This window comes from Oxyura jamaicensis, chromosome 10 (genome assembly GCF_011077185.1).
Source record: "Oxyura jamaicensis isolate SHBP4307 breed ruddy duck chromosome 10, BPBGC_Ojam_1.0, whole genome shotgun sequence".
NCBI classification, from domain to species: domain Eukaryota; kingdom Metazoa; phylum Chordata; class Aves; order Anseriformes; family Anatidae; genus Oxyura; species Oxyura jamaicensis.
The window spans coordinates 19220327-19247087 of NC_048902.1; the positions used below are offsets into that span (position 1 = coordinate 19220327).

The 26761-nt window shown below is 36.0% G+C and overlaps 1 protein-coding gene across 5 annotated transcripts in view; it reads right to left on the reverse strand.

The window, feature by feature from the left end:
• Positions 1–352: 352 nt before the first annotated feature.
• The window catches only part of DENND4A (DENN domain containing 4A), a 50439-nt gene continuing 24030 nt past the window's right edge, over positions 353–26761 (reverse strand). For 4 of the 5 annotated variants that reach the window (XM_035335591.1, XM_035335593.1, XM_035335590.1 and 1 more), the window contains 24 exons: positions 26131–26275; positions 25371–25546; positions 23228–23328; positions 21083–21301; positions 20701–20846; positions 16646–16779; positions 15623–15758; positions 15040–15246; positions 14816–14944; positions 14402–14546; positions 14151–14267; positions 13171–13311; positions 11295–12388; positions 10277–10487; positions 9200–9294; positions 8546–8721; positions 8295–8441; positions 7616–7826; positions 7108–7362; positions 6496–6613; positions 6288–6314; positions 5635–5797; positions 4390–4454; positions 353–4183 (listed from right to left, as the gene is read on the reverse strand). In XM_035335591.1, coding sequence (XP_035191482.1) covers positions 4047–4183; positions 4390–4454; positions 5635–5797; positions 6288–6314; positions 6496–6613; positions 7108–7362; positions 7616–7826; positions 8295–8441; positions 8546–8721; positions 9200–9294; positions 10277–10487; positions 11295–12388; positions 13171–13311; positions 14151–14267; positions 14402–14546; positions 14816–14944; positions 15040–15246; positions 15623–15758; positions 16646–16779; positions 20701–20846; positions 21083–21301; positions 23228–23328; positions 25371–25546; positions 26131–26275 — 4495 coding nt within the window. In that variant the 3' untranslated portion in view covers positions 353–4046. The remainder of the gene's footprint in view (positions 4184–4389; positions 4455–5634; positions 5798–6287; positions 6315–6495; positions 6614–7107; positions 7363–7615; positions 7827–8294; positions 8442–8545; positions 8722–9199; positions 9295–10276; positions 10488–11294; positions 12389–13170; positions 13312–14150; positions 14268–14401; positions 14547–14815; positions 14945–15039; positions 15247–15622; positions 15759–16645; positions 16780–20700; positions 20847–21082; positions 21302–23227; positions 23329–25370; positions 25547–26130; positions 26276–26761) is intronic. The other variant, XM_035335594.1, reaches the window with a different exon arrangement.

The window sequence follows — 26761 nt, forward strand, 5'->3', positions numbered from 1 at the left end:
TCATACGTTAAAGAGACCAAGCAGATCTGGGTTAGAATACCACATTACTGCTAGTGAAAGCTAAAACCTGGAATCAGACATACTACAACAAGAGGAAGCTGAAAGAGTTGAGTTCGGTTTTCATCCTGACACTGATCTCTGAAACTTACAGATCAATGTTCCCAGCTCTAACTCTTGTTGTTAGTACTGTCTTCTATACAACCACTATGAAAAATGCCACTAGCATCAACTATCAACAAACCTGAAAGGTTTATTGTTAACAATGTCTCTTGTGAGCATACGATGTAGTTGAGCTGCAGACATTCCTGTCATTCTAATCCAGCTAATAAAGTGTTAAGGAAAATAACCAGAAGGATTTTAAGCTTTTTATTGACTCACTGTAAAACTTTTTTGGATGAGACAAAAAAATTTAACATTGTGAACACTGACTTGCATATTTTAAATGAACTACAAACCAAAGCAAACATCCAACATACTGTATTTTTGGTAAATAAAATTTAAACATTACATATTTACAAATCTACAACCATTCATTTAAAAAGTGCTGCTTGCAGACTAACAAAGTACCATTTTTAAATTGCAATGAGATAATTTCCAGAAATACTCTTCTCTATTATTACTATTTGCATCTCCCATTTGTTATACAAAGATTTTACATGCAGGAATTGCCTTTTTCTTGGGGTACAAATCGCTTAACCAGTCAGTGGCAATCTAATCCATCAGGCTGTAACTGTACCAACAGCAAACCTCAAAATGGGAAATAGCAGTGTCAGAGAAACAGCACGATTTCTATTCACATTTCACTATTTCATCTCCAATAATTATTCCAGTGGAACCATAAGTAAAGCAAAATATATATTGCACTGCAAGTGTAAAACCTTTAAGGTTTTTGACAGAAGCGTTATTTAGTACACAAAAGGAGAAAATTCAGTTCATACAAAATTTTAAATTGAAAATATGTCTCAAATATTTATCCATCTTTGCGGTACTGGAAAATATACTCAAATCGCTTTTCTAATAAAGGACAGTGAGATTTGAAAACTGTTTCAACATTGAACTGTATGATGCTTAAAAATTATCCACCCAGGACCTACGTTTGGAACATTATTGTGATATGAATGAGGAAAATTTCCCACTTAAAGTATAACAACTATTCCAACTACATCTTTTATAATATTTGTACAGTGGACTGACTTGCAACAGACTTTATAAAACAAGTATAATGATTTCACTTGATGGACTACTACATGATACTCTTTGAAAAGCACACCCAAATAAACATCAGCAATGCTTCAGGAGTGCAACTCTGAGGATGCGGGATTGTTTATCTTCATGATGCGTACACAAACCCTTTTCATGATACAGTTTATACTCTTCTGATAATACTGACAGGACTGTTGATATCTGAATGAAGCGGCAAACTTGGCATTACACATACAAGACAGTTGGAAGTACTTACAGCTAAGTCGGGACTCGAATGGTGGAAGCGGGCCAAATTACAAGTGTTGCATCTATTCTTGTGCTAGCACACGGTTACAGTGTAATGTCCTAGTAAATGAGAGGTGGTTAGAGACAAGGCTCAGTTGCTTCTGCCAGACTAAAATAGAGTGTGCGAAGCTTGCTTCATAGCTCAGTACCTCTAACACACCACAGCAGCTCTGGAAAAAGCATTTGCCTTCCTTCATGGCTTGAAGGTGCTGTAAAACAGCGGCTGCCCCAAGTGGTAAATGACGTGGGAAACAAAACTGCAGAGAGCTGGGAGCACTACACTGTACACAGCACAAATACGTGTGAGTTTATATACACAGCAACTACTGAATGCAGTTTTTACTTGGTAAATACAGTGTAGCTACTGTACAGAGCAGAGCATACATGCACACTAAGATATTTACAATGAATGTTAAAAAATAATCTGGTATTTTTCACAATACCTTGGAAGAATGAAGTGGGTACGTGTTCACCCTACACTGATAGTTAATAATGTACCCGGGTGAAGAAGTAGCTATAGCTCATGGATGAGGAATACTTTACAAGTGTGGCAGTACAAATGAGAGCATCACAAATTGTTAAAATAAATTAAATGTGAAAAACATTGGTAAGTGTAACATTGCCAGCTCCACCTCAGAGTGGGGGGAACTTAAAAAAAAAAAAAAAAAAAAAAACTCAAAAACTCAGCTACATGATTAGCAGCACGCTAGAGAAGAGGCATTCATTACCCAACAAAAGTATCCAGCAAGACTGCATTTACTTCAAGATGCAATTAGCATCAGTGTATACCTGCAGCTCTACAAATTTTAAGTCTGTTCTCCCTGGGGAGCAGCTTCTTACTACCTTAGAGTGGACTGGGAAGAGGTTACATAGACCATCACAGAGGCTTGAATGAGAAGTAGTGCTGCTAAGAGGCTCACTATTTCATTTAATAAACTAAGTGTGAGCTTTAAAGTTTACGTCCTTTCAGCCTACCTAAATATTGCTGTATTATCACACTTGCAAACTAAAGATATTTTATTAAAAAAAAAAATACCTGCTGGTAAGCAGACCAAGATACAAGATCTACAGGAACAGATAAATATTTAGAATTATTACAACAACAACTAAAAGGAATTACAACTGGAGAACCATTAAAGAAAAAAATAAAGGTATTTGTTAAAGCCTAGCTTAACTTGTTTAGGGCATTTTACACAATTCATTGGCTCTATTCCCACCTCCATACAAGACTTCTGAAATTTTCTCTGTAAGCCTGCCTTCTGGTGTGAAATTGCTATGTGATGGAGAACACATTTTTTTTTTGAAATCTCTAGAACAAGAAGACATAATTCAAAAAGCCATGACTCCACCACAAGGACTGACATAGCATTATTCGTCACAAAAAAAAAAAAAGCTTGTTTTGCTTGTGAAAGAAAGACTAGACATTCCAAGAACATTTAACTATTCACAATATGCCACAATAAGTTACATTCCCTATATATTCCCTGTAGCAAGATTGCTTTGTCTACTGTAGTTAAAAGCTTTGGATTAGCATTATATATGCGCCATATTTAGTGTGTTTCAAACACATCCACCAAGACTCTGAACACTGCATTTTTATGAAGAACTTCTTGCATGCTGTTATTTGCTTTGTATCATGTCTGTAATGAGGTCACGTTAGCAAATATCAACTGCTGAGATGCATTGATGCCGTAAGATCATCTGTAGGACTCTTCAATATGCTACAGACTCTCTCTTTACTGGGGAGTGGAGAGTGAGGGAAACAGGAGAGAAAGATACTCCTACAGAATTGTTTTACAGAGATATCACTGTGTTGTTAGTAGAGTTCTACAGAAATTCACCACACCTTCCTTCTGATTGCGGTGGTAACAAGTTTTCCATGTGTGCATGAGAGAAATCCTGTATCTAGAGTACTGTCTAGGTGAAGGTTTACAATTTCTATTCTGCTTTAAAAAAAAAAAATCACTCTTCAAAAGTAACTGGACAAGTTACTATAAATAGCAGTGTCCTGCAAAACAAATAAGCACTGTATTGCTTATTCAGCAAGTCCATTTAAAATTCGCTCCAGTAATTTAAAAAAAATAAAAAAATATCAACTTACTATAAACAATTTAAAATACGTATAATACAACTTTGTATGCTCTTCATAACATCATGAATATTCTATGTAAACAATAGATTTCGAAAAATTTGCTTTGCTCATGTTAGTTTCAGTGCATTGTTTCTGTCCACCTGTTTTATCATTTTTATTTTTATTTTATTTTTAAATAAGGGAACTGTATTATGTTGTCCCAAGTTAGGAGACTTGCTTTGTTTAGAATCTTCCTTTCTATACATTGATTTGCACTAAGGGCAAAAGACAGGGAAATAATATTTGGCCCGTGTTTCACTCTGTCCATTTCCACAACTGTAGAGAGGCCCAATTTTTCTAAGGCCGTCTACCACGGTACACTCGTACATACGTTCTTGAACACTGAAGACTGAGATGTTCCTTGTGACTGAAGTGGTTATTTTACACAGGTATACACCATAGATATCTCCTCTTTATCTAGGTATATTTAAAGATATGGTTCTCCAAAAATCTTTCTGCATTCCATCACTCCAGTACTTGGTGGTCTATCACAATTATGAGTATTCTTCACTTGATTAGCTGTGAGACGATCATAGGCCATTTTGTATTCTCTGTCAAAAGCATCTGCAGAAATAGAAAAGCAACCCTTATGTACCATGCTTGAAACAATGACCCAGATATAACGACAGCTAATACACTTACCAGCAGTAAAAAAATACAAACAGTGTAAAGTCATCTTATTCAGCACTTACAGAATTACACACGCAAATAAACTGTAGATTTTTTTAGATTCATGAATTATTCATATAAACACATATAATAAAACTTACCTATATCTATGTTATCTCTTCCTAGGGCAACAAGTGAAAGAAATAATATTTCTCTATAAAGGCTCCTGAAATTGTAGAAAAAAACAAAAATAGCATCAATTTATATGCTAAATACCACCAAAAAACCCTACACTTAAGAAGAGCTTGAATCATTTAAAGATAAGAAATGGCACCTTGAACATAGTTCCCTATCATCACCTCTAAAACGTTGTCAGCTTTGACCTCTGGAGAATGCTCTGGACTCCTGAGATACGGAGATCACTTGGGGTAGGTCCTTGAGACAACTTCCACCACACCAGTGGTTATTATAACAGGCCCCAGAGCGAAGCATGCACTTAAAGCACTCAACATACCAGTGATTCAACCCGCAACTCAAAGAACACCAACTTAAGAAGGAAGAGTTCAACTCCTGCCATTCACTCTACTCATTAGTCTTTCCTCTTAAGCAAAGAGGACAGAATTGGAAAGCTATCATAAGCCTTTTTTAAAAAAATATTATATATATTTATATACATTTGACATTTCTTATCCTGGTTTCATAAAGGAATGAAGCTATGTGACTGCATTCTCACCCCTAGGCCACAAGTGGCTTATCTGTGCGGAAATTCCACCAAATGTGACAAACAGGTAAGGAGTCTGCTTTTCTGCATTTCTACATTATCATGAAGAGGGCATACAATCAAATAAACACCTTGGCAAAGCTCCAGCTGTTGAAAAGGCTGCTATATATCCTACAAGTAAAAATTAAATCCAGGCAGGAAAGATAGTCATAGAAAAATAATTCTAACTCCACTGCTAATGAAAAAAATTTGCTACATAATACTAGACTTAGCCTCTCTTCTTAGCCCCCCCCCCCTTTTTTTTTTTTACTGCAAACTTAACACCTCTTACTCCCCAGATACATACTAGAAATAAGGGGATGTGGTTTTTTCTTGTGTTTGATCTTTAAATTTGTATTAAGTATATTTAAATATAAATTTAAAATATATTATCTATAAGTATGTTATATTAAGTAACAAAATACACATATATACACTCTGTACTTGATTTGCCATCGCTCAGAGGTGGCTGTAGCACGGAGAGCAAAAAAATAAGATAAATATTTACCCAACTGTGTGATAAGCTTAAGCACGCTGCCGAAAAACTGAATCTTTCTGTTAAAAAACACTATAAAGATATTGTTTGTATTACAATAGCCTTATTGCTGTTCAAGCTTGCTCTAGATTGGCATGTTTGTATCCTTACCTCTGTCTTTTAACATGTGGCCATTTGTTCAGTCTCTCCAGTATTTGGCTCATTGGTCCGTACACATCATTCATCTTAATACTTTTCACCATACTTTTCAGGATCTCCTGATTAAAAGAATCATCATCTTTTTGCAATAAATGGACCATCGGGTACTTCTGGGCTGAAAAACATTAGAAAAGCTGTAAGAATAAATACATTCTTTGTGTAACAAGTAAAAAGTTGTTAAAAAGTGGGATGCTACAGAACTGTGAAAAATGGCATACATGTAATGAACAAAGAACAATAAGCATCCAACCAAAATAGCATCAATGGAAAGAAACAAAAAGCATATAGGAGAAAACTCAACAGCTGTAATGGGTCATGAGGCATATTTCCAGGCATATGATCTAACAGTGGCAACAAAATCCTCAGTAAGCAAACTCCAAAAAATAAGAAAACAAGCTAAGTGGATAAACTGTCCATATAAGATATGGACATATTCCCTCTTATTTGCCCCTTCACAATGATGAAAAAGCCATTGGAAATACAGGTCAATGATTTGGAACAGATATGCTGGAAAACTAAATTTGTTCAAGCACTTTACTGCTAAGCATACAGCCACCCTCCCTCCCAGAACATGTCACAATAGCAACACCAAACTTAACACTCACTCTCAAACAAAAGAGTGCGATTTTGACCTGCAAGACAAAAAGCAGTATGATCAAAGATCGGTCATGTATCTCGTGTGATCTATCCACAAAGAAATCTTTTTTTTCAAAACACATTCTTCAGTTGCTCAAAACGAAAGTTATTATAACACAGAAAAACAACATTAAAAAACCTGCACTAAAAAAAGAAACCACAAGAAACAAAGCTTACTCTGAGCATTCCACAAAATATACAGAGGCTGCCTTGGATCCTGATGCAATTTCATATTGTCCCATAGCATCTGAATAAGAACATATTTACTGTCCTCTGACATACAGTTTCGTGGGATCTGAACAGGAGAATGCATACATAAAAGGTATTTTATTACAAAGTAAGGAAAACTTTCATATTTCAAATATATCTTCAAATCTACAGGTCTCATGGCAAAAAACTTTTAATATTCAACTGCTGTAAAACCAGGTTGTTCACAGAGAAAGCCAAAACTGAACAGAATGTCAGTGACATGTAGCAAGTATTTTGTGCATCCTCCTACACTTCTAAAATCATAACCTCCTTCTCCCTCCTCCTACTGCTCAACTTGCCATCAAGGCACAATGAAACCAATCAGAAACTTACTGTCTTTGTAACTGAAGATACAAACCACAGTATGACTAGTAAGAGCTAAACACCCCACACAAGTACTGCTGAGCCCAAATTCTGGATTTATGCTATTTCCCTGCAGTTGACACATTCTTTATCAGTTCAGGACTGGGCCCAATATATTGTATGACACATTCCTGAGAGTTATTGAAATAACTAATGATTCCTTATCTGCTTCCATACCTTTGAGTTTTTATTACAGTGCTCAGAAGAAAGAATTAATCCTGGTAAGTTGCTAGGCAAGTCCAAGCGTCTGAAATACCACACCAAATTCCAGAACACAATAGGATGATGATCTACAAAGTCTGCCACGGTTATTGCATGATCTCCTTCATTTTCGAGTAAGCTCTCAAGCTCTTTCCATACCACCAGAGGACTGAGGTAAGGAACCGTTATAGGATCAGGACTAGGTAAGCGCCATTCTAGGCCCAAGGAATCCTACGATAAAAAACAAAAGAGAAAAAATGCTGTTAATTGGAACGTAACTGTCTTTATAACATCTTATGAATGCTTTTGTTTCCTATGGGAGATACCAACAGCTAAATGCAACAAATCTTAGTATAAATAATACAACCTACTATTCCTGGTAACTCTGGATAGTTAATTCTGTTTTCCTAATTAATGTTTTCACATTTTTTTGAATCTATTGCACGCTTGAAACAGTGACATTTAAGGTAGAAAAACTACACACTGTTGGTCCTTGCAAAGTAGCAGGCAGGCTACCAGTAGGAATGATATGGTTGATCTTCTGGTTTTCCTTCTCGTCCTCTTCCAATGGACCAAAAGTACTGATACTCCTTGCTACAGGGTGACTCGTACATTCTGACCCAGAGGCATTTTGTCTTCTTCCTGAAGGGATCTGGATACTTCTGGCACAAATACTGTCATGCTGCTTAGATTTGCTAGGGGAAAATAAAAAGTTAAGAATGTCAGCATTGTTTTTCTTTGAGTGCTCAAACATGTATGCGAACAGGTAGGAACAAAACTAGAAGTCCCATAGAATAGACCTGACTAAATAGCTGACCTGACACTGCAAGTTCTACCTTGTCAGCCACCACACTGATGCTAGAGAGGAAGTTTTATCTCCCCTTGCACTGGTAGTGGATACAAACATCCTAAGAGTTGACAAAAGCTGCAGAATTACAGGTGTCTCTATGAATTTTTATATCATGGATGAAGCTGAACACCATGTTGAAAGAGCACAGCGCAGCCAATTTAGAGGCAAGGAAGAGGCAGTGAGGAGATCCTCTCTTAAATCAACTTCTCTTCAGAGAACCTAAGTGTCTTACAAAATTTAATAAGGAATAAGTGCACATCCACAAAGAAAAAAATAATTTCTATGTAAATAGAACCAGAATATGCATGTTTACCTATCTGAATTTAAATCCTCTTGAACAGACATTAGAGATGTAGCAAGGCCAACAGTAGCTGCTGTGTTACAGAACTTCCCACTTTGATTTGAAGAAAGTGATGGGAACTGCATGTTTTCTGTAGATGGGCTGGACTTCAGAAAATACCTGCATGGAAAACAAAAGCTTAACATTATCTTTATAAAAACTACAAAAAACATCACAAAAATGAGCATTCAAAACTGAGGAAAATTCAAATAATGTGTTATTACCTTCCAGGTCGCCGAAGATCTCTGATTTCTATGCTTAAAAAAGGCAAAAATAAATTGCCACAGAAAGGACATGTAGTATTGAGATTTGAATCATCTGCTGTCCAACCTGCCATGATTTCTTCATCGTGAACCAAACAGTCACAAGTTCGGCATCGCGAACAGCTTGAGATAAGGACCTGCATACAGCAGATAACAGAATTCCACCATTACACATTCTCAAAATGACTTTTATTTTACAAAGCACTTAAACAGCACTATAGGTAAAAAATCTTTGCCCTTAGATGAATATTGCTCACCACCTATATACAAGTTTGGCCAAATGTTCATTTTCTTGCTTAGGTTGGAATAGTTAAATCCAAATTCATTAATTAAATCTTAAATCCAAATTGTAATAGAAGACAAGTTATGTGGAAAATGACTGGAATGAACACTGTCTGAAAAGACTATTAAATGCAAATAGATTTGGAAAGTCTTGGTTTAGACTGGTATCAGGACCTATGCTCATGAAATACACAAAAACCTACTCTGTTACAGAACTATTTATCTTCCAGTGGGTTGGTTTTGACCTTGAACTTTAAATTGAGATTTGGATTTTACATTTTGAAGACATAAGCTTTTAGTCTATCAAATCAGTATGAGTAAATCATCCTGTACCTCCATAGCGTAGTTCTGAAACACACTGGTACTACTGGTACTGCAAGAAGATATCAACTCAGATTTGTCAGGTAAAGGAAACTTGGAAAGAGAACCTATTAACAAAAAAAAAGAAACCCAAAGTATTAATTATCCAGAATACGCAATTTCAGTAAACTGTCTTTCTGGTCAAACAATTCTGCAGTTATAAAGTGTGTGATGGAAGACGCAGCAAATCAGATACACTTCAGAGAGAAAGAACTGCAAAGCTGGAGCGTGAGGCTGCCATCTGCCCAGCACCAACACCAGTGAAAATGCAATCTACCAACACAGAATTTCCATATGTCCAGTTTTCTTCTTTTCCAACAGTTGGCAGCTTGGAAACAACTTTTACAGTAATTCATATCCACACTTTCTGTCCAGACAAAAAGTAAGGAAGGGTAAGAGGTGCTACTTGTGATTGTACATGTCCCTGAGCCTCCTCTTTCACCACTCTAAATGAACCCAGCCCCTTTCAGCCTCAAGACGCTCCTGAAATCTGCCCATCATGGCAACCTCTGCTGCCCCTCTCCAGTTCCTCCACATGCCACAGAACGGGGAACCAAATCTAGACAAATTCTTCCAGGTGCTAAGCAGAAGAATTTAAGCAGGCCTTCTTTTCATCTTGATTAGCTTAAAACACTGTAGTTCGATACAAGCCTACCAATCCTTCAGCACCGATTAGAAATAATACAGTCAAAGTCTATTCGACAATCAGCCTCAATGGCGACCTCCAGAAAACATGATGATTAGGTGAATACTGAAGGGCCCAAAGCGCCTCACCCAGAAACTTATTTAGGCACAGGATGTTAACTCTGCAAGCTACTCCTCAAGAAATAACACCCAAAACAAGTTTCTACAATAAAATGTCCATAGGTCTGGACCTACCTGCATGAGTAGTAGCTTGCAAGTAGGAAGACAAAAAACATACACTATTTTCACCCCCCATAAATACTTCATGTTTAAAATGATCCAAAGCCAAGAATTCTGTTTTAGAAGTTCTTCTTTCATAAATACTTTGTTCAGATCAATGAATGCAACACAAAAGCTCTCTCTTACCACAGTGGTCAAATTGCTTTGATGAGCCATCATGGGAAGCTGAGCTTTCTAGGCTTGTCCTGCTTAGGCCAATTCCCTTAATTTCTGACGTGGTATTCTCCTGAGGAGAAGCACTTTCAAAGTCATTGCAGACATCTTCATCAGTTAACGAAGTAGATTCTGAATCTAGAGCTCCAAGAGATGAAACACTTGCTCGGTCTGAATTTTGATCCTGAGACAAGAAAGCAAATTCCACTGAGAAAAGGAAAAGCAAAATATTTCTGAAAATAAGAGGCAAATTTCTTTGCGTCACTAAGTTCAAGGCATGAATTTACCTCCTTGGGAAGTCACTCAGCTCAGATCTGTATGCAGAACCAACATGAAACAAGGTGAGTTTCACCCACTAAATAGCTACATGAAGATTCTTTTTGTGAAGATTTTTCATTTAGATCTTTCTGTTAGAAGACAAACTTTTTAACCCTACAACTTTTTCCTGATTGCTATCAGAGCACTTGTAGGAACACATAGAATAGACAAGACATCATTGACTCTCTAATTATTCTCCAATTGATTTTAACCACATCAAGACCATATAGTGGTAACACCAGCAAACTGCATCTGTTTTCATTCTCAAGGTTTAGGAATAAATGAGTTTTGGTTTGAGCTGATCACAGGAAAAAAACATTCTAACCAAATGATCTCAGTGCAAAATTAGTCAACACACTACAGCATACTTCTTCCATTAAATATACGCTGAACCCATGCAACGCCTAAACTTCTACAATATGTAACTACTTTAAAGAAAATCCATTGATGCTTTTTATAGAATCAATTTTATTGTCTCCAATGAAACAGTAAGGCCCCGGCAATTCAAACATGATTAAAACACTTTAAACTGTTCACCAGCATGCATGTCATTCAAATTGGGGATTCACATAGCAGTCAGTGATTAAACATAAATAAAGGAAAAAACCTTTGTAAAAAAATTTGGTTTTGTTTTCCACAGTATCTAATACAAGAAGTAATGACAAAGATTTACCTTTGAGGATGCAGCATACATTGTAAATTTCGAGTACCACTTGCTAGCCTTTTCTGCAACCCCTTTTCCAGCAGAAAACATGCTGCTTTTTAGAACATCAAATTTAGGTGTTAACAGTGTATCCAGGTTGAATGACGGTGAGGACACAAGTGTTAATGCACTAGTTGCCTCCTGTGGATGTTCTTTTGCTGGACTGTTTGGGGAATATGCTGGCGAGGACCAAAACCTCTCTCTCGGCTTTTCTTCAGTTTTCATGTGATAACTCTTGGATTTGGTAAGACTGGAAGGCCTTGGGGAGTTTGGGGGAAGGCTGGACCTCCTACACGGTTGGATAACCGTTGGGCTCTTTTTATTCGCGCTTTTGTCATCGAAGGGTTTTTGCAACTCAATGCTTGGGGCACGACTTGACAAAGGGCTGCTCATGTTGTTCATATACATGACTATTTCTTCAGCTAAATCTCGCCTTGCAGATGGGGTTGAAACGCTCCTATCGTCATCCTCTTCCTCATCCTCTTTCTGCTGTTCTGTCTCAGCAACTAGCAGGGACAGTGGATCAAATCCAGTTTCAACATCTGTCTTTTCAACTGGCTTTACTGGAAAGCTGCTCTTTCGCTGCAGCCTTTTAGGTTTTTCACTGGAGGACTTCGCTGTTGTAGATGTTTCAGGTTCAGCATCCAAGTCTTCCAAATCAAAGATAACTGGAGACTCTGTTTTATCTGTAAAACTGCAATCAAAAGCTGCATCTTCATCACTAGACTCTTTCTCCAGACTTTCTCTCTTAGATCCTAAAGAGGAAGTTCTGATATTAAGAGTTTTTGGCCTTATGCTTTTCTGTAATGCACTAGATAGGATTTTGGCATCAGCTCCTAGTTTTTCAACTATTTCTCCAGGGTTTGCTTCCTGATTTATTCTATTGATCATGAGTCCCACTAAGCCATCTCCACTCAGATTACGGTTCCTGCTTTCCCATGGTATCTCCCTCAAGTCAGATTCTACTGCACTTTTATGTCTCTTTCTTAAGGATTTACTTTTTATGACTTCTGCTTCATTGGCATCCTCAAAAGATGATGTAAACAACAATCCTGCAGAACTCTCTGGAAAACAGATGAAATAAGGTACTTTACTTCTTGCTATGCAAGAAAACTAAACAAAGTTACAAAAGAATACAAGTTTGCTTCATCTTTCAAACAAATTACAACACTAAGAGATGAAATTCGCTATGTATTGTACTAGTGATCAAAAAGTTGAGATGACCACAGTCATAGCTTTTTTAAAAAAACGACGCTTAAAAAAATTAACCTCTATATTACTTGCCCATCAGAAGTACTCCATTATTAAGATGTTTGAAAGCTACGATAGCAAAGATGTCTAGGAAATAGCAAATAAGGAACACTTTCTAATCTGATGTATTAGAAATAGAGCTTACAACAGGAGCTCTTGTCATCGAAATTTTTGTTGTTTTGTCAGGGCATAAGGACACAGAGTTTAAAGGACAACATTACAGTATTTCAAGTCCAGATAACAGTATTATAGTAGCCAGATTTGACATCATTTGTTACTTGTGAAATTAAAAGTGTCTTTTAACTATACTAGACTCAGGATTTTGTAAGCAGATGTAAAATATAGCAAAAAAAAGAGAAATGAAAGAAATAAATCTGGAAACGCAGACTATTCAGACATCTGGAAATAGCATATGCAGCCTCTAACCTAAACACACTCACACCAATATTATTGGCCATTGCTCTTACACCCATAAAATCCAGCAAGTTATGTGGACAAAAAACCTCAAGGCATGCTACATAGAGGTCTTACTGAAAATGAAATACATATAGGCAAACCTACACAAGAATCCAAACTTTTTTTTTCCTCCACTTACCAGTGCTAGCTTCTGCTGTCGTATTGTCAACGGTACCATTGAGCCGCACTATGCTAGAAGCGGCTTTGGCATTGCTTGAGTTATGATAATTTAGTTTAGGTAGACAATCACCGCTCCCTTTTGCGCTCTCCACTTCGGACACTGTGTACAGAAATGGACAAACAGTTCTTTCGAATCAAAGCGACTTAATTTAAAACAAGTTTTCATTACCTATTAGACATTTCAAGCAGGATTAAATGACAGCTTGTTGCATATATTCCATAATACATATGTTGATATTTAGTTGTGCAAAGATTTTCAACCTAGAATTGATCTATGGACATTTCATTGCCAACATGACTTTTGCAACAGTTGTAGGGAAAATATACTGAAAAATATAAAATAATTATATTACAAGGACAACTTTTATTACAAAGAGTATTTTCAATGAGTGTGTATGGGGAACTGTGTGTATGCAAATGTATGACTACTAAAAATCTTATTGCTACAGATTTTCATAAAAAGTTTACGCTTCCCAACTACAGTTAAGGAAGTAATGAGCAGAAACCTGACACAGCAGAAACACAGCAAATCCAAAGCCCTTCTCATTTTGATCTCCTTGATTTAGAGGAATTCCAGGGAGATTAATAATTTAGACCTGATCTCACAGACCTGCAAATACTTAGTCATTCTCCTCTTATGGGATTTAGGATGCAAACAGCCTGGTAGAAGCGGCCTTCCGGTTGATTAAGACTTTAAAGCAATTTTAATTTTTTGAAAGACAATACCATTATGCTTTAATTATCATTAGGCTTTTCTATTATCATAACTAATTGAAACTGAGGAGGGAAAAAGAACTGCAATTTTAAAATCTAAGTTAGTTACACTTAGAGAAAAGAACACATACATGCATTGTAAAACAATCAATTGCCCCACATAGCTCTGCTGAAATCCCCATATATCCACAGTGAACTAGATATCTGTATTCACAAGATACATACAAGAACTTGAGTCACTCTCTCTCTTGTCTTCTTTTTGTTCTTGTATATCTTGAAGACATGTTTTCCCTTGCCTGATTTCTTCTTTGAATGTGTTGTTGCTGAAGTCTGAAAGCCCCCCTATCATAAAAAGGGAAAAAATAGAGTAAAGATGATTATGTTATTTAATAGAAAGTTATTTGAAATACACGACAGAAAGATATTTGAAATAATTTGTCAGCGTTGAGATAAAGAAAAGTACTTAAATACTCTACCAGGAAGGGCTGCATGCGATGTGCTTGCTGGCAGTTTTTTCAATGCTCTTTTGAATTGTGCTATTCCTAAAACGACGTTTCTTATCTTCATCCATAGGAAATAGCCACCTCGATTGCTTGAAGGCCATGTACTTTCCAAAACGGCCTATTTTGGAAATATCAAAGTCAAATAAAGTCATCAAAAGGAACAGTCAGGCATGAATCATTAATTTCATTTCAAACTGGGTTACATTGGCAGTTATAAAAGTAGATTTCTAAACCTACAAAGGTGAAGACAACATAATTATTCTGTCTTGAATTTCTTCTGATTACTTGAAATGATAGAATTACATCTGAACTGAAGCTTATTTTAATTGCTTCTATTTGCCCGGATAAAAATGCTCACACACACACACCCCCTTTGAAAATACTTACCTTATTGTAATAGCCATAAGTAATGGCATTAGGGTCAACGCCAGCTTTCTGCATTTCAAAAAGTACTCTCACTGCTAGCACAGGCTGACCATACTGTCCACACAGTTGCATAAGTACTCGGTAGCACACCTGAAAATACACACATTTAGTGTTGTCCTTCCACAGTCAAATACATACTCCATTCATTAAAACTGCAGGCTATTTCTGGGGTTGGCTTATTTTACCTCATCAGGCGGATCTATTTTTTTCGTATGCATTTTTTGTAGGACATCATATGCAGTTCTCAGAGCCCTAACTTTTGAATGGCACACTTTCACATATGCAGGAAGGCAGATAAACCAAAGACCATAGCAGTGACGTAGCAAACACTTGGACCACATCTGTGGTATAGATGAGTACTTCTTAGCAATTTTATGTGCAGATTTAATTTCCTGCAAAGTATCAAAAAACATTATTTGTTTATTTACACAGACATTACACAAATCTACATGTTAAAACCAAACATGCATCATTTTATCTACAGGAACTACATTATTGAATATGTTGTTCAAACAAGAAGTGGATGTGGAAGCCCAACAGTTTATCACAGAATGGTTTGGGTTGGAAGGGATTTTAATTAACAGCTAGTTCCAAAACCCCTGCCATGGGCAGCGACACCTTCCATTGCTCAAAGCCCCATCCAACCCGGCATTGATACTCATGGAGGCTGCCATGAGCAATGTCAGTCTTTACAGCTGAACAGAAAATGAATGCAGCAAGCTGGTGTTTTCCAAAAGTAGCTCACACTATAAGAATACCTGCAAGTACCTGCTTAGTTCTTCTGAACATCGGTGATGGGCTGTTGGGACTACTGGTTTTTGAGGACAGTTTGTTACTAGGTGTTGTAAGAAATCCTTCAGGTCGTTCAAACAAATCTAGTTTTAATACTGGAAACCCATTATAGCTGTAAAAAGAAATGTGTCACTTAACTCCCGCAAGGTAATTCCAAAGCAAACACACTGCAGAACAGCAAACAAAGTTACGCAGTTGCACTAGAAGCTACACAGGAAACAGAAAATACAGGAGTAAAACCTCAAAAGACACTATTGACAAAGTGGTTTACTAAACCATCTGCATGATTTCATGAGCGTAAGTCTGCACAAAAACAGTCTCTCGACATGTTATTTCAGTGTAAGCAACTTAAATTGTTAGCTACATTTGCTTTAATAACATTTCCTTTAATTAATGTGTCAGATGTATTAGTATGTATTGATTCCGGTTAATCCAAAGATCTGTCTTAGTCCCCAGCAAGCATCACATCACAGAGGCTTATAAAAATCAATATAAACAATAACAAACTACCTAAAAGATTAAATTAGATTTAAAAATGCTTCTTTGAATTAACGAAGAAACCAATAGACAAACTCATTTGACATAATTACTAAGTTAGTAACACCAATTTTCAGTGATTCTCTGCAACATACTCTTTCAAAATAGTATTTCCAGATTGTATCATTATCAGTAGTAGCAGCAGGCCAACACACTGAGTCTATTAATTTTACTTTTAACTTTAAAAAACGTCAATAGCTAGCAGAAAGTAATGTGAATATACAGTCATCTTCATTAGGTATTATTGCTTCTGTGTACACACAGACATGCACGTGTACACACACAAAATCATTAAAACTTCCAAAGAGCTGGCATACTAGGCATTTCATTTACTTCAGCAGAATAAAAAGCAACAAGAAAAAATCTGTACTTCATGGCTATTACATTCTACATTATAGAAACTAACAAGAAAAGGGCAGCTGTTATGATTTTGGCTAGTACCCTACTGTGTTTTTAAGTCACCTGTATTGTAAAGGGTGCTCTTCACCATTTGGCAGATGAGGGATCTCCGGTGGTGTTATGAAAACTGTATGCTCACTCTTGTATGACTCATCCAGCTCTATAAGCCGTGTTTCCCCAGTTTTGTCCATATCTACCTAGAGAAATTAAAAGAAGCATTTACTAGTGTTTGCTAATGTTAGGGTATTTTCTGCCATTACAGCCATACGGTCAAGCAATGCCGAGTCTGCATCAGCATCAAAGGTCTGTATTTTAAGAGTACGGATGCCTTGTGGAATTATGAGAATAGTAAGTGTTGCATCTTTTTTGTAAACTTTACCAAACCGATAGTCACTCAATGAAACAGTCTGATTTGCCTATTTTCAGGTGATTATCGTAAGCAGTTGTACAAAGAGGCTAATCGTCCTGCATAAGAACATTTCTGTGTTTGCAACTGCAGCAGTAACTTTTACTGTATTTTTAAATATGAAAGATTAGAACTTCTTTCACCTCCATTTCAAGCACTGTAAATAGCAACAAACTATTCAACCATCTAGCCTATGGAGAATCTATAGACAACACTATCAGGAAATTTCAGTTAATTGCAGAGTCATTAGCATCATGATAGCTTGCAGAGATTATAGAAATACACACACCTTCGAAGAAATAACGGAATAAAAAGTCACCTAACCTAAAGGAGGTAGAAGTAGCTTGGCCTTTCTAAAAAGAAAAAATCATCTGAAAGGTGAAGGGCAGCTTCAAGACTTTTTTCCTCTTTCAAACATCTCAGTTGTATGTACGAAAATAGAGCAGACATCAGGCGGCCCTGTTCTCTCATAGCCAGGACTGCAATTCACTTCATGGCTGAGAAAGGCAACTTGCAATATTATCAGAAAGCAGAAATTTTGGCCACATTTGTTTTGTTTTCATCTTTGTAATTGGTAATTTGACCGTGTGTCTTTGCTCTGCTAGCCTGGCTGTTGTTGAGGGAAAGAGGTTGATCGCAGCAACGCTACCTTCAGTCAAGAGTCTCTAGTAGACCACAGGGCTGAGGAGTTTCAAAGGTAGCTTACTCTGCAAATTAATTCCCCTGCTTTATCAACAGCAGCATGCTCCAGGCAAATCTCAAAGCAGCAAACTGCAGGATCAAGTGGGAGAAAACTGTCCAACAATCAACCAAAGGCATTTTATTCCGTTGATTGTGAGAAAAAAATTAAAGAACCAAAGCAAAACTCAGCCACTCCAAAAAAGACTCTGGGAAATTATGAACTGCTTCCTTTTGAGAAAAAGATGAAGAGTCTTTAACAAAGTACTACACGCTTCTGTTGCTACTGTTCCCATCACAGAAACCACCAAGAACAGAGCTAATACAATGTGTATTACATTCCACATGCAAGCCTTCAGTTAATATTTGTACTGGTATTTGCATTGCTTTGTCTCTGATCGTCTGTCACCAATTCTGTCTGCTCCAATACCTCCTAAGTGCTGCTTCTGCTTGCGGGGTGAGACGTCTCCCTCTCAAAGAGTTGGGACTATCAAAAAGCTATTTACTTCCCAGCACACAGAACGCACTTTTTTCAGATACTGATAGTGCCAGTGTTCAGTTCAAATACCGTCACAGTTTACATTTATAGCCATTATTTAAATGGTTTAAATGGAGATCAAATTACAGCCAAATGGTACGTTCTTTCAATGAAACTAATAAGCAGCCAGTGGAACCCAAAGATGTATGTTCTTCATGCCTTAGAAGTTTAGCAATAGAAGATTCACACAAAAAAATGACATCTTCTACAGTTCGCTCCCTCCAGAGAGGTGGAAATATATCAAGTAGTTTCAGTAGAATTCTTAAATGTTTAAAATTTGATAAACATACAAAGAGGTGCTCTTAATTACACAATTTACTGCATGAGACAGATGGAAAGTATTAGCAAATCTAATCAGCCAAGTAGCAAGGACATATGGCTCCTGAAACATAGAAATAAATGAAATCTTCTAAGAATGTAAAAAACCCAGAACTACAAGTTTCAGCAGTGAAATACAATAAAGTCAGTAGCTTAAATATGTTCCAAATTGAAGTAATTTTTGAGTTCATGGGAAAATGAAAACTTGAGACAATTAGCCAATGCCTCTCACCAGCAGAAGAGATTCTTAATTACCCATTTTGTCTGCTGTCTGGGATAAAATAACATGTAGAACAGATTATTCTTCAGCTTAAAATATTCTTGTAAATGATTTGAGGCCGGGCTTAAGTAATATTTTTTGGGTAACTAATTTCATGGTACAAAAGATTTGTCTCAACCCGGTGGTTTGTAACAACCCATGAGAAACTGTTCTATCATCATTCAATCCATGACATCACTCTTCCACGTATACCCTTTCAGGTACTGATTCACCTAGTGAAAGACATTAATATATAAGAAAATATTCACTCAATTGTTATCATTAGGTTAGATATCTGGGCATCAAGATGAAACACCCTGCCTAAAACTCTAGTTCCTACAGCACTCCTTGGTACACTTTAATACCTTGACTCTTTCTGTACCGTAAGCACTGTATCAGAAATTTAAAAAAAAGAATCAGGAAGGAGAGGATGAAGGAAATGTACCATTGTTCAATGAGATCTTACATGGGAACCACCTTCCTCATTTCAATGAAAACCTAGTTTTGCAAGCAAATTCTAAAACCATGGCAAATCCTATACACAGTATTACCAATGTGTCAATTTCCCCACAATTAGCTCTGGAACAGAGGAAGTTGTCCCCTCAAAACAAAGAAATCATCACTGCCAGAAATACAAGTTGGAGAATTACGAGTGTGTTATGTAAGGTTTATTCTCCTGGCACTGTCATGAGCATTTTCATACTGGAAAGAAGCTGTCAACAGCATCAATTAGCAGAATGACTGGCATTAGAACAGATGAGCCTCAGCTTCAGCTGTGCAAGCACCTACTTAACCTTTAAGAAAAGGTGAAAGCTCCAATATATTAGTTGCAATCTTCCCAGTGGCATCACCAGCCTAAGCACTACTCTTTCAGGAGACCTGTTTGAATTCCGAGGTAAAATAACATTAGCTAGGACACCAATTTCAGTGCCCTCATAAACCATTCCACAAGACGAAACAGAACAATAGATAGAATCTGACACTTTACGTAGTAACTGCATTTTGAATAAAAACCCTATTTAACATTAGTCAGGGAGAACCTGCAACACAATGAAGACTAAGGAGCGTCCAGAAGTATTTAGTCACTGCTGTATTTTCCTGTTTATGATACCTCCCATTTTTAAACGCTAACTGGCATGCAGTAAAGCAAGCACTACATGCTGTAGACCTTTCAACTGAACTTTAGCATCAGAGTGAACATTACATAAATATTCATATTTAAGTCAATTTACAACCTACAAATACCTGTAAACTCATGCAGTAAACTGGTGAAGCACACTTTTGAGAACCACTACTAATAAAATATTCAGACTAACAAAAGCTATAAAGAACATTAAATATCACGATAGCGTACATTTATATTCATCTCAAACTTAAGCTTAACTGAATTCAGATTTGTTTGTCAAACGTCAGTTCACTTTAGCTCTTTTGCACTTTCTTTTCTGCAAAATAACAATTTACAGAGTCTTCAGTATTATGGAATAAACAGCTGGTGACCTACTTCACAGGAAATCGTAGACAACATGTGCATTACTTAAACATCAGTGTCCCAGAATAGAATGTTACACCTACTTGTCTTACTGGCTACCTGTAGAATTTCTTATAATATTCATACAACTTCTTTTGTGTTACAGGAGAAGCAAACAGAGAAATAAGACTGCAGATTTCAGTTGTGAAAATTAGCAGTGCTGATTTGTTCTCATAATATATTTAGACTTTCCAGAGTATGAAATGCAGCCCAATAAAGAAAAAAAAGGAAAATGGAAGACTCCAGTAGGAAACTAGGAAAAAAGAAAAGAAGTAGAAAGAGGCTGAAATAAGTTTATATTTCAAATATATTCTGCCATGTAGTATATCAGACAACGTAAGCAACTGGAGACATTTAAAAAACAACACAATGCATATGAAGACTTGCTTACTTTATCTACGCAGTCATCAAAAAATGCAAGGCTTGCATCCTTATCACTGACAAATGAACACTCTTCAATGAAGCGAATAAACATCTGAGTTTTGGTCATCAATGTATAGAACTTCTGATGTGAGCGATCTCTACTTTTGAGAAAACCTGTAAAATGAGATCAGAAGCATGTAAGAATGCCTAGAAAAAAAAGGAAGTCACCACACTTTACACTAAGGAGCAATAAGCTTTCTGTTATCTCTGCCACTACTATGAAATTTCTTCTGCACTTGAATTTCTACCATCATTCACAGTACTAACACTGCAAACGTTTTTATTCTTTGAGTAAGAGAGAATCTGAAATAACAAATTAATATATATAACACAAGCTTATGACTCTTTACCTTGTAGTTCAAAGAGAGAACTTGCATCTGTGGCTGTTTCAGAGGGTGCCTCTGTTATTGGCCTCAGGTAAGACCTATAACCTTTTAGTATTGAGGCCATGAAACACAGAAACGCTTCCTGGATCTCCAAATCTAACAGATGTAGTTTCTTCCCAGAATTAAAATCATAGTCATTCATTGCTAGTTCCATTAACGCATCTTCTCTTGGTCTTTGCTGCACTGTGAACAACAAAAACATTATAATGCTTTGCATTGATTTTCCTCAGTATTGACCAAAAAAAATTCTTTATCCTACTAGATTCACTTACTGCTGAGCTATTAAAGTCAATCACGATATGCGACAATGGATTCAGCTTGACCTTATACAAATTATGAATGTCTGGATAACACTAAAAGCAAGATAAATTTACCTTTTCAGTACGTTAGTTACTACAGCAACAGAAGGAACCAATATGGACAGAGCTTAAAAAAAATCTCAAATCTGCTTATATAAACATGTGAAAATTTATACAAGAGCTGCTTAAATAAGCATATTTTAAGGACAAAGACATAGATGGGATGTATATATTCTTTTACAGAGCCTTTCATTTCAGAGTGTTCTTAACAAGCGGACTATGCATGTTAAATACTTATATAAACAGAAAAAGACACCAATCAAATGCAAACTGGAGCCATCAAAACATAACATAACGCAATAGAAAGATGCGGAGAGAAAACAGTAATTTTTGTAAATTATCTAGTAAAACCTCTGCTCTTAAAGGAGATACATTTATCAACGTTTTCTAAAGTCATCAGAACTCTAGCTAAGACTTCAATACTACAAACACAAACTATGGTAACATTCTAATAACGTCTCAAAATCAGGAATGGATTGTTTCAGTACTGTCTTTCCACATCATATAATTATAGGCAGCCTTACTCTGATAACACATTTAAGTAGCTTAATCTGTATTGAGAACTTATGATCAGTACTTTTAAAATCTAGACTACAGAGAACATATGGTTTTAATTTTTTTTCTAGAAAGACTTCGTAAAATACATCGAAGTTTTGAAGCAATTGAAAGTTTGCATCACTTAACAGTAACACACTTTTTTTGTGTGCAGCATATGTAAGTAAACTTCTGTTTTTATACATTCTACGCAGGACAACTAAATTCTAGTGACAGCAATCACCACAGCTACTTGATGTTACAACTGCCTTGCATGATTGCTCCTCAGACTCTCACTATCGTCTATGGAAAGAACCCTGTAAGCAGACAGGTATGTCAGAGCGCTGGCCAAATTCCTTCCTACTTCATAAAACCTTTCCGCTATGATGCCCAAGTACATAAATACACTCGAGGCCAGCTAACGTTTCCAAATGTTTTAAATTACTTCACTAACATTATCCCTATCCAGTTTTCTGGATATTTAGATGAAGGTTCAAAGCAGTTTGTTCTGCAATAACTGAGGATTCTGTCAACAACCAGTTTTTCCTTAGGAACATCCACTTAAAAACAGAGTAATGCTGTACAGTTAAAACCTCAATGTTTCTAGAAAGCTTCCATTTGAAAACTTCAATCTTTTCTCCCATCTTAACGTATCAGGTACTTTTTCTCCTCAGTCAGTCATATTTAGGTATCTTTGAAATAAACTTGCAGCTAACAAAAGGCCTAGAATAATTTTTTGGTTGTTTCCTGAATGTAAAGGCTGGAAAACATATATGGTGTAGAATTATTTACATGAATAAAGCAACACTGAATCAGAGCAAAAGTACTATCGGTTTGACTGTCAAAGTTATCTCAATTGTCAAAGTATCAGCAGACTTGAGCCAGCTTTGATGACAAAACTGAATATTATTAGCTTCTGACCTACTCTTTGCATTATTATTCCCTTTCTATAAGGACTTTTTTTTTGTACAAGGATAATACAAAGTGATATCTACTGAGCTCCACAATGTATATATGCAAATCTCCATCTCAAAAGCCCCCATGTGGGTTCTAATCCTTGGACTTAAAGCACAAATTGTGCTCTTCTGTATGAAAACATTATTCTGTAATTATGTTTAGCATAATGGGTGACTTAAGAACACATTTACTAGTTATATTTATCTGTTACTGTGGCACACTATATCCGACGTCAATCATTCTCTATTTCCCCACTCACATTCTGCCAGTTGCTGATATAAATTATTTAAAGTGTTCATCAGATTTTTGCAAGGTTTCTTTGGTAAGATCTTCCAGGCAATAGCTTTCTTATCTCCAGTCCTGGATAAACAAAGGGAAAAAAGTATGAGTATACACTGGAAATATGTTTGTATATAGGCTTGTATCCAGATTTTTCTATCCCACCATAGTAACAGGAGAGCATATACAATTTGCTCCATTGAAACAGTGCTGAGAAGGACTGAAAGCCAGCTAACAAAGTCAAACTTGATTTACTGTATGGAGATTTGATTACAGGCATTCAACCAACACCTATTCTTTCAGGATAATCATTATGGAGACACAGTTTAGCACTGAAATCGATCCACAGAGAACTTAAAGATGGATGGATTAACAGAATTAAGCACTTGCCATCACACAAGCTACCACTACACATGCTACGTTCTAAGTTGCAATTATTTAAAGTAGGATAATGGCTAGAATACTGATAACATCCTGAAATAAACTTGATATAACTGCTTTGCATTTAGTGCACAGAGATACAGACTTAACTACATTGTTATTATTTAAAAATATATATATATATTTTTTAAAAAAATTACGATTTTTTTTTTGTCAACAGAGGGCACCAGCAAGCCTCGAGACCCTATCAAAGTTGGAAAAACTGTCAGCATGTTTGACGCTCTTTTTTTTCCTGTAAAAACGAGTTAATTCTATTGTGTCCTATGAAAACATACAGAAAATCAGATAAAAGTAATATGGAAACAGAAATAATTGGAAATAAGAAACTATTTCCATTAACGAATACGTATCTACTTAGACGAATAACAGAGGAAACGTACAAAAGCTTTCCTCTTAACCAAAAACTAAACAAAACAAAGTTACTGCAGTCTAGTTTGAACCAGTTCCTAAAAGCTTCAGAGTAGAACTACTGTACAAGCTTGATACCAGCATAAAATCCGTAAATCCTATTTACAAATGCTTAATGTCTTCTTTACAGTCTTCTTTTAAATCTACACAGAACTACTGAAACAAAGTTGAGCCTATAAATAAGAAAATTTAAAAGAAAAAGGTCTTACGTTTTTAGTTAAGCATAATAATGCTGAAAGACTGCTGCCAGCAAAAGGATAATAAAGAACACTGACCAAAGACTTTGAGAATGAAGTTGCATTAAGTATACACAGAATATATTAAGCATTCTACTGAAATGCAAGTGTAAATTCTGAAATATGGGCTAAATATTATTTTAATTCGGAATTAGACGTCTTACCCTCTTTTCTGTATCACATCATCACAAAAATAAATAATACTTGTTTTGAGTATCATAACAATATTGACATGGAAATACCTACTCAGAAGCCAAAACAGATGATCTGTGTTTGTGGTTTCATTCCAGTCTTGCCTTTGGACTAAAATTCTGGACAGAAGCTACTTTTGTCTTCCTTGTGCTCTTATAGCTTCTGTATGTTGGCTATTGATACCATTTCCCAACGCTTTTAATAGAGCACTGCTATCCCTTACTATTTCAGATGCTAGATAATTAGTATGATAGAAAAATGTTGGACTCTACACAGATCTGAAGGAGAAATATTAATAAATTTATTCTGATTTGTTAATGATGGAATTATTTTAAGTCTTAATTAAGACTCTAATTCATGAAAGTTTAGATCTCTAATTCTCAGTATCAAGTTCCTATACTTCATATTGATATGGACTATAATTTCATTGATATAGTTTTCAAGCAGATGTCCATCTGAAGACATTAGAATTTCTTTAACACTAAGAAAGCCAATCAGGAAAAGCTAAGATGATTATTCTCCTCTAGGGAACCAATGAAACAAAACATAATATGATTAATCCAGGAAATGTGCTAACCCGTGCAGTAAGATTTCAATGTAACAGAGTAAGAGGCAGTAATGCTCCATGAGGATTGTGCCTCCGCTCTGCCATGTTGAACAAGAAATAGTTATTTCTAGCATCCTCATTTTGATAAAGATTATATATTAGAAATTTCAGAGGTTTAAAGCAAGCAAACAAATAAGCCACTCAAGTTTCACCACAAAAAAAAAAAAGGCAAGTTTTCCTTTGAAAAGGGGGAGTAAAATAAAGTTAACATGAAAGACAAATTGTTAATAAATACTTACTGAGAAATGGTATTGGTATCTAGGTCAACACAGCTAACATCTGGTGGAGGGTCATAGAGATCAAAGTATCTTGAATCAATCCCCACTATGAACGGGCATGGCGCACTTAATACATCTGCCAGTGCCAAGGGACAGAGAGGAATATATGGGCAAGGCCAGTGGAAGGGAAATATCATCTTTGAAAACATGCAGAGATAAAAACATAGGTTAAACATGCTTAATAGTCTATTCAATTATAAAACACACTTGACTAATCCCCACTTCAAAAATATTTGACAGGTAATAGAGTACTTTATTAAATAAAATGCCTCTAGAATTATAGTAAAGTGGGTTCATTTCTCTAAATTTCAGTTTGTTTAATCTGTAGAAACAAAGCTCTTCAGTGTAATAGACTGCATACAGCAGAGGTAGGGAAACAATGCTGATTGAGAATGTTAATTGCATATTATTTTCCTTTCTTCTAAAATATAGGATTCAGTACTACTTGAGAAAAAACAGGAAATCGCTGAGTTTGGGGTCAGTGCACTGTGATGACTGAAACATAATCACCTATGATATTTACACACAAAAAGCCAACAGTAGCTATCCCTTCTCTGTGGTCTTCATGGAACATCATTAGAGATGTTGCTAAAGATCTTAAATTTTATTCTAATTTTTAAGTTCTTTCTAAGCCTAACAACATTACCACTATTTAGATTTTATCTTTAAAAAATATTATTCTTTCCACGTAGAAATGCATGATTAAAAGAATATTACTTACAGAGACTAATGCCTCTGTCACACTAGTAAGGACAGAAGGTCGTAATGAGTGGATGAGAATTTTATGTTCCGTCACAGCAAACACAAGCAGAGTTACTGCATTTTCAGGTCCTAGGTTCTGTAGTAGTGTAGAAAATTTGCCCCCACTGTCCAAAAATATAAACACACTGGTGAGTTATAAGTGACCAGAAAAAAAAAAGAGAAAACAAGGTATTAGAAAAAGATTCTATAAACTTAAATCTATAAACATTTCTTTTTAAGAAGACAGCAAAATAGACTACTTGGTATATTTCATTGTCCAGTGGAGAATAGTTATCTTCCAACAGTAACCATGATACCTTCAGACTCTTACTCTAAACTTCTTTTTATGACACATGCACAATGTTTTTTCTTTTTGAGTAGCAATTTACAGGGAAGCTACATGTATTTCTTTAATAATTCTCCTGCACAGACATAAAAGTTCAGACAGTCACAGAACTTCTTTAATTAACCCGCAATACCGAAGTTGTACTATCGTGGGAGCCCAGGTACCAATTCCTACAAGGGGCATCTAACTATCTTCTGCCTCAAGAATCACTAGAATTATTTAAAACCAAAAGAAAATTAAAACCACAACAAAAATCAAGCACAGA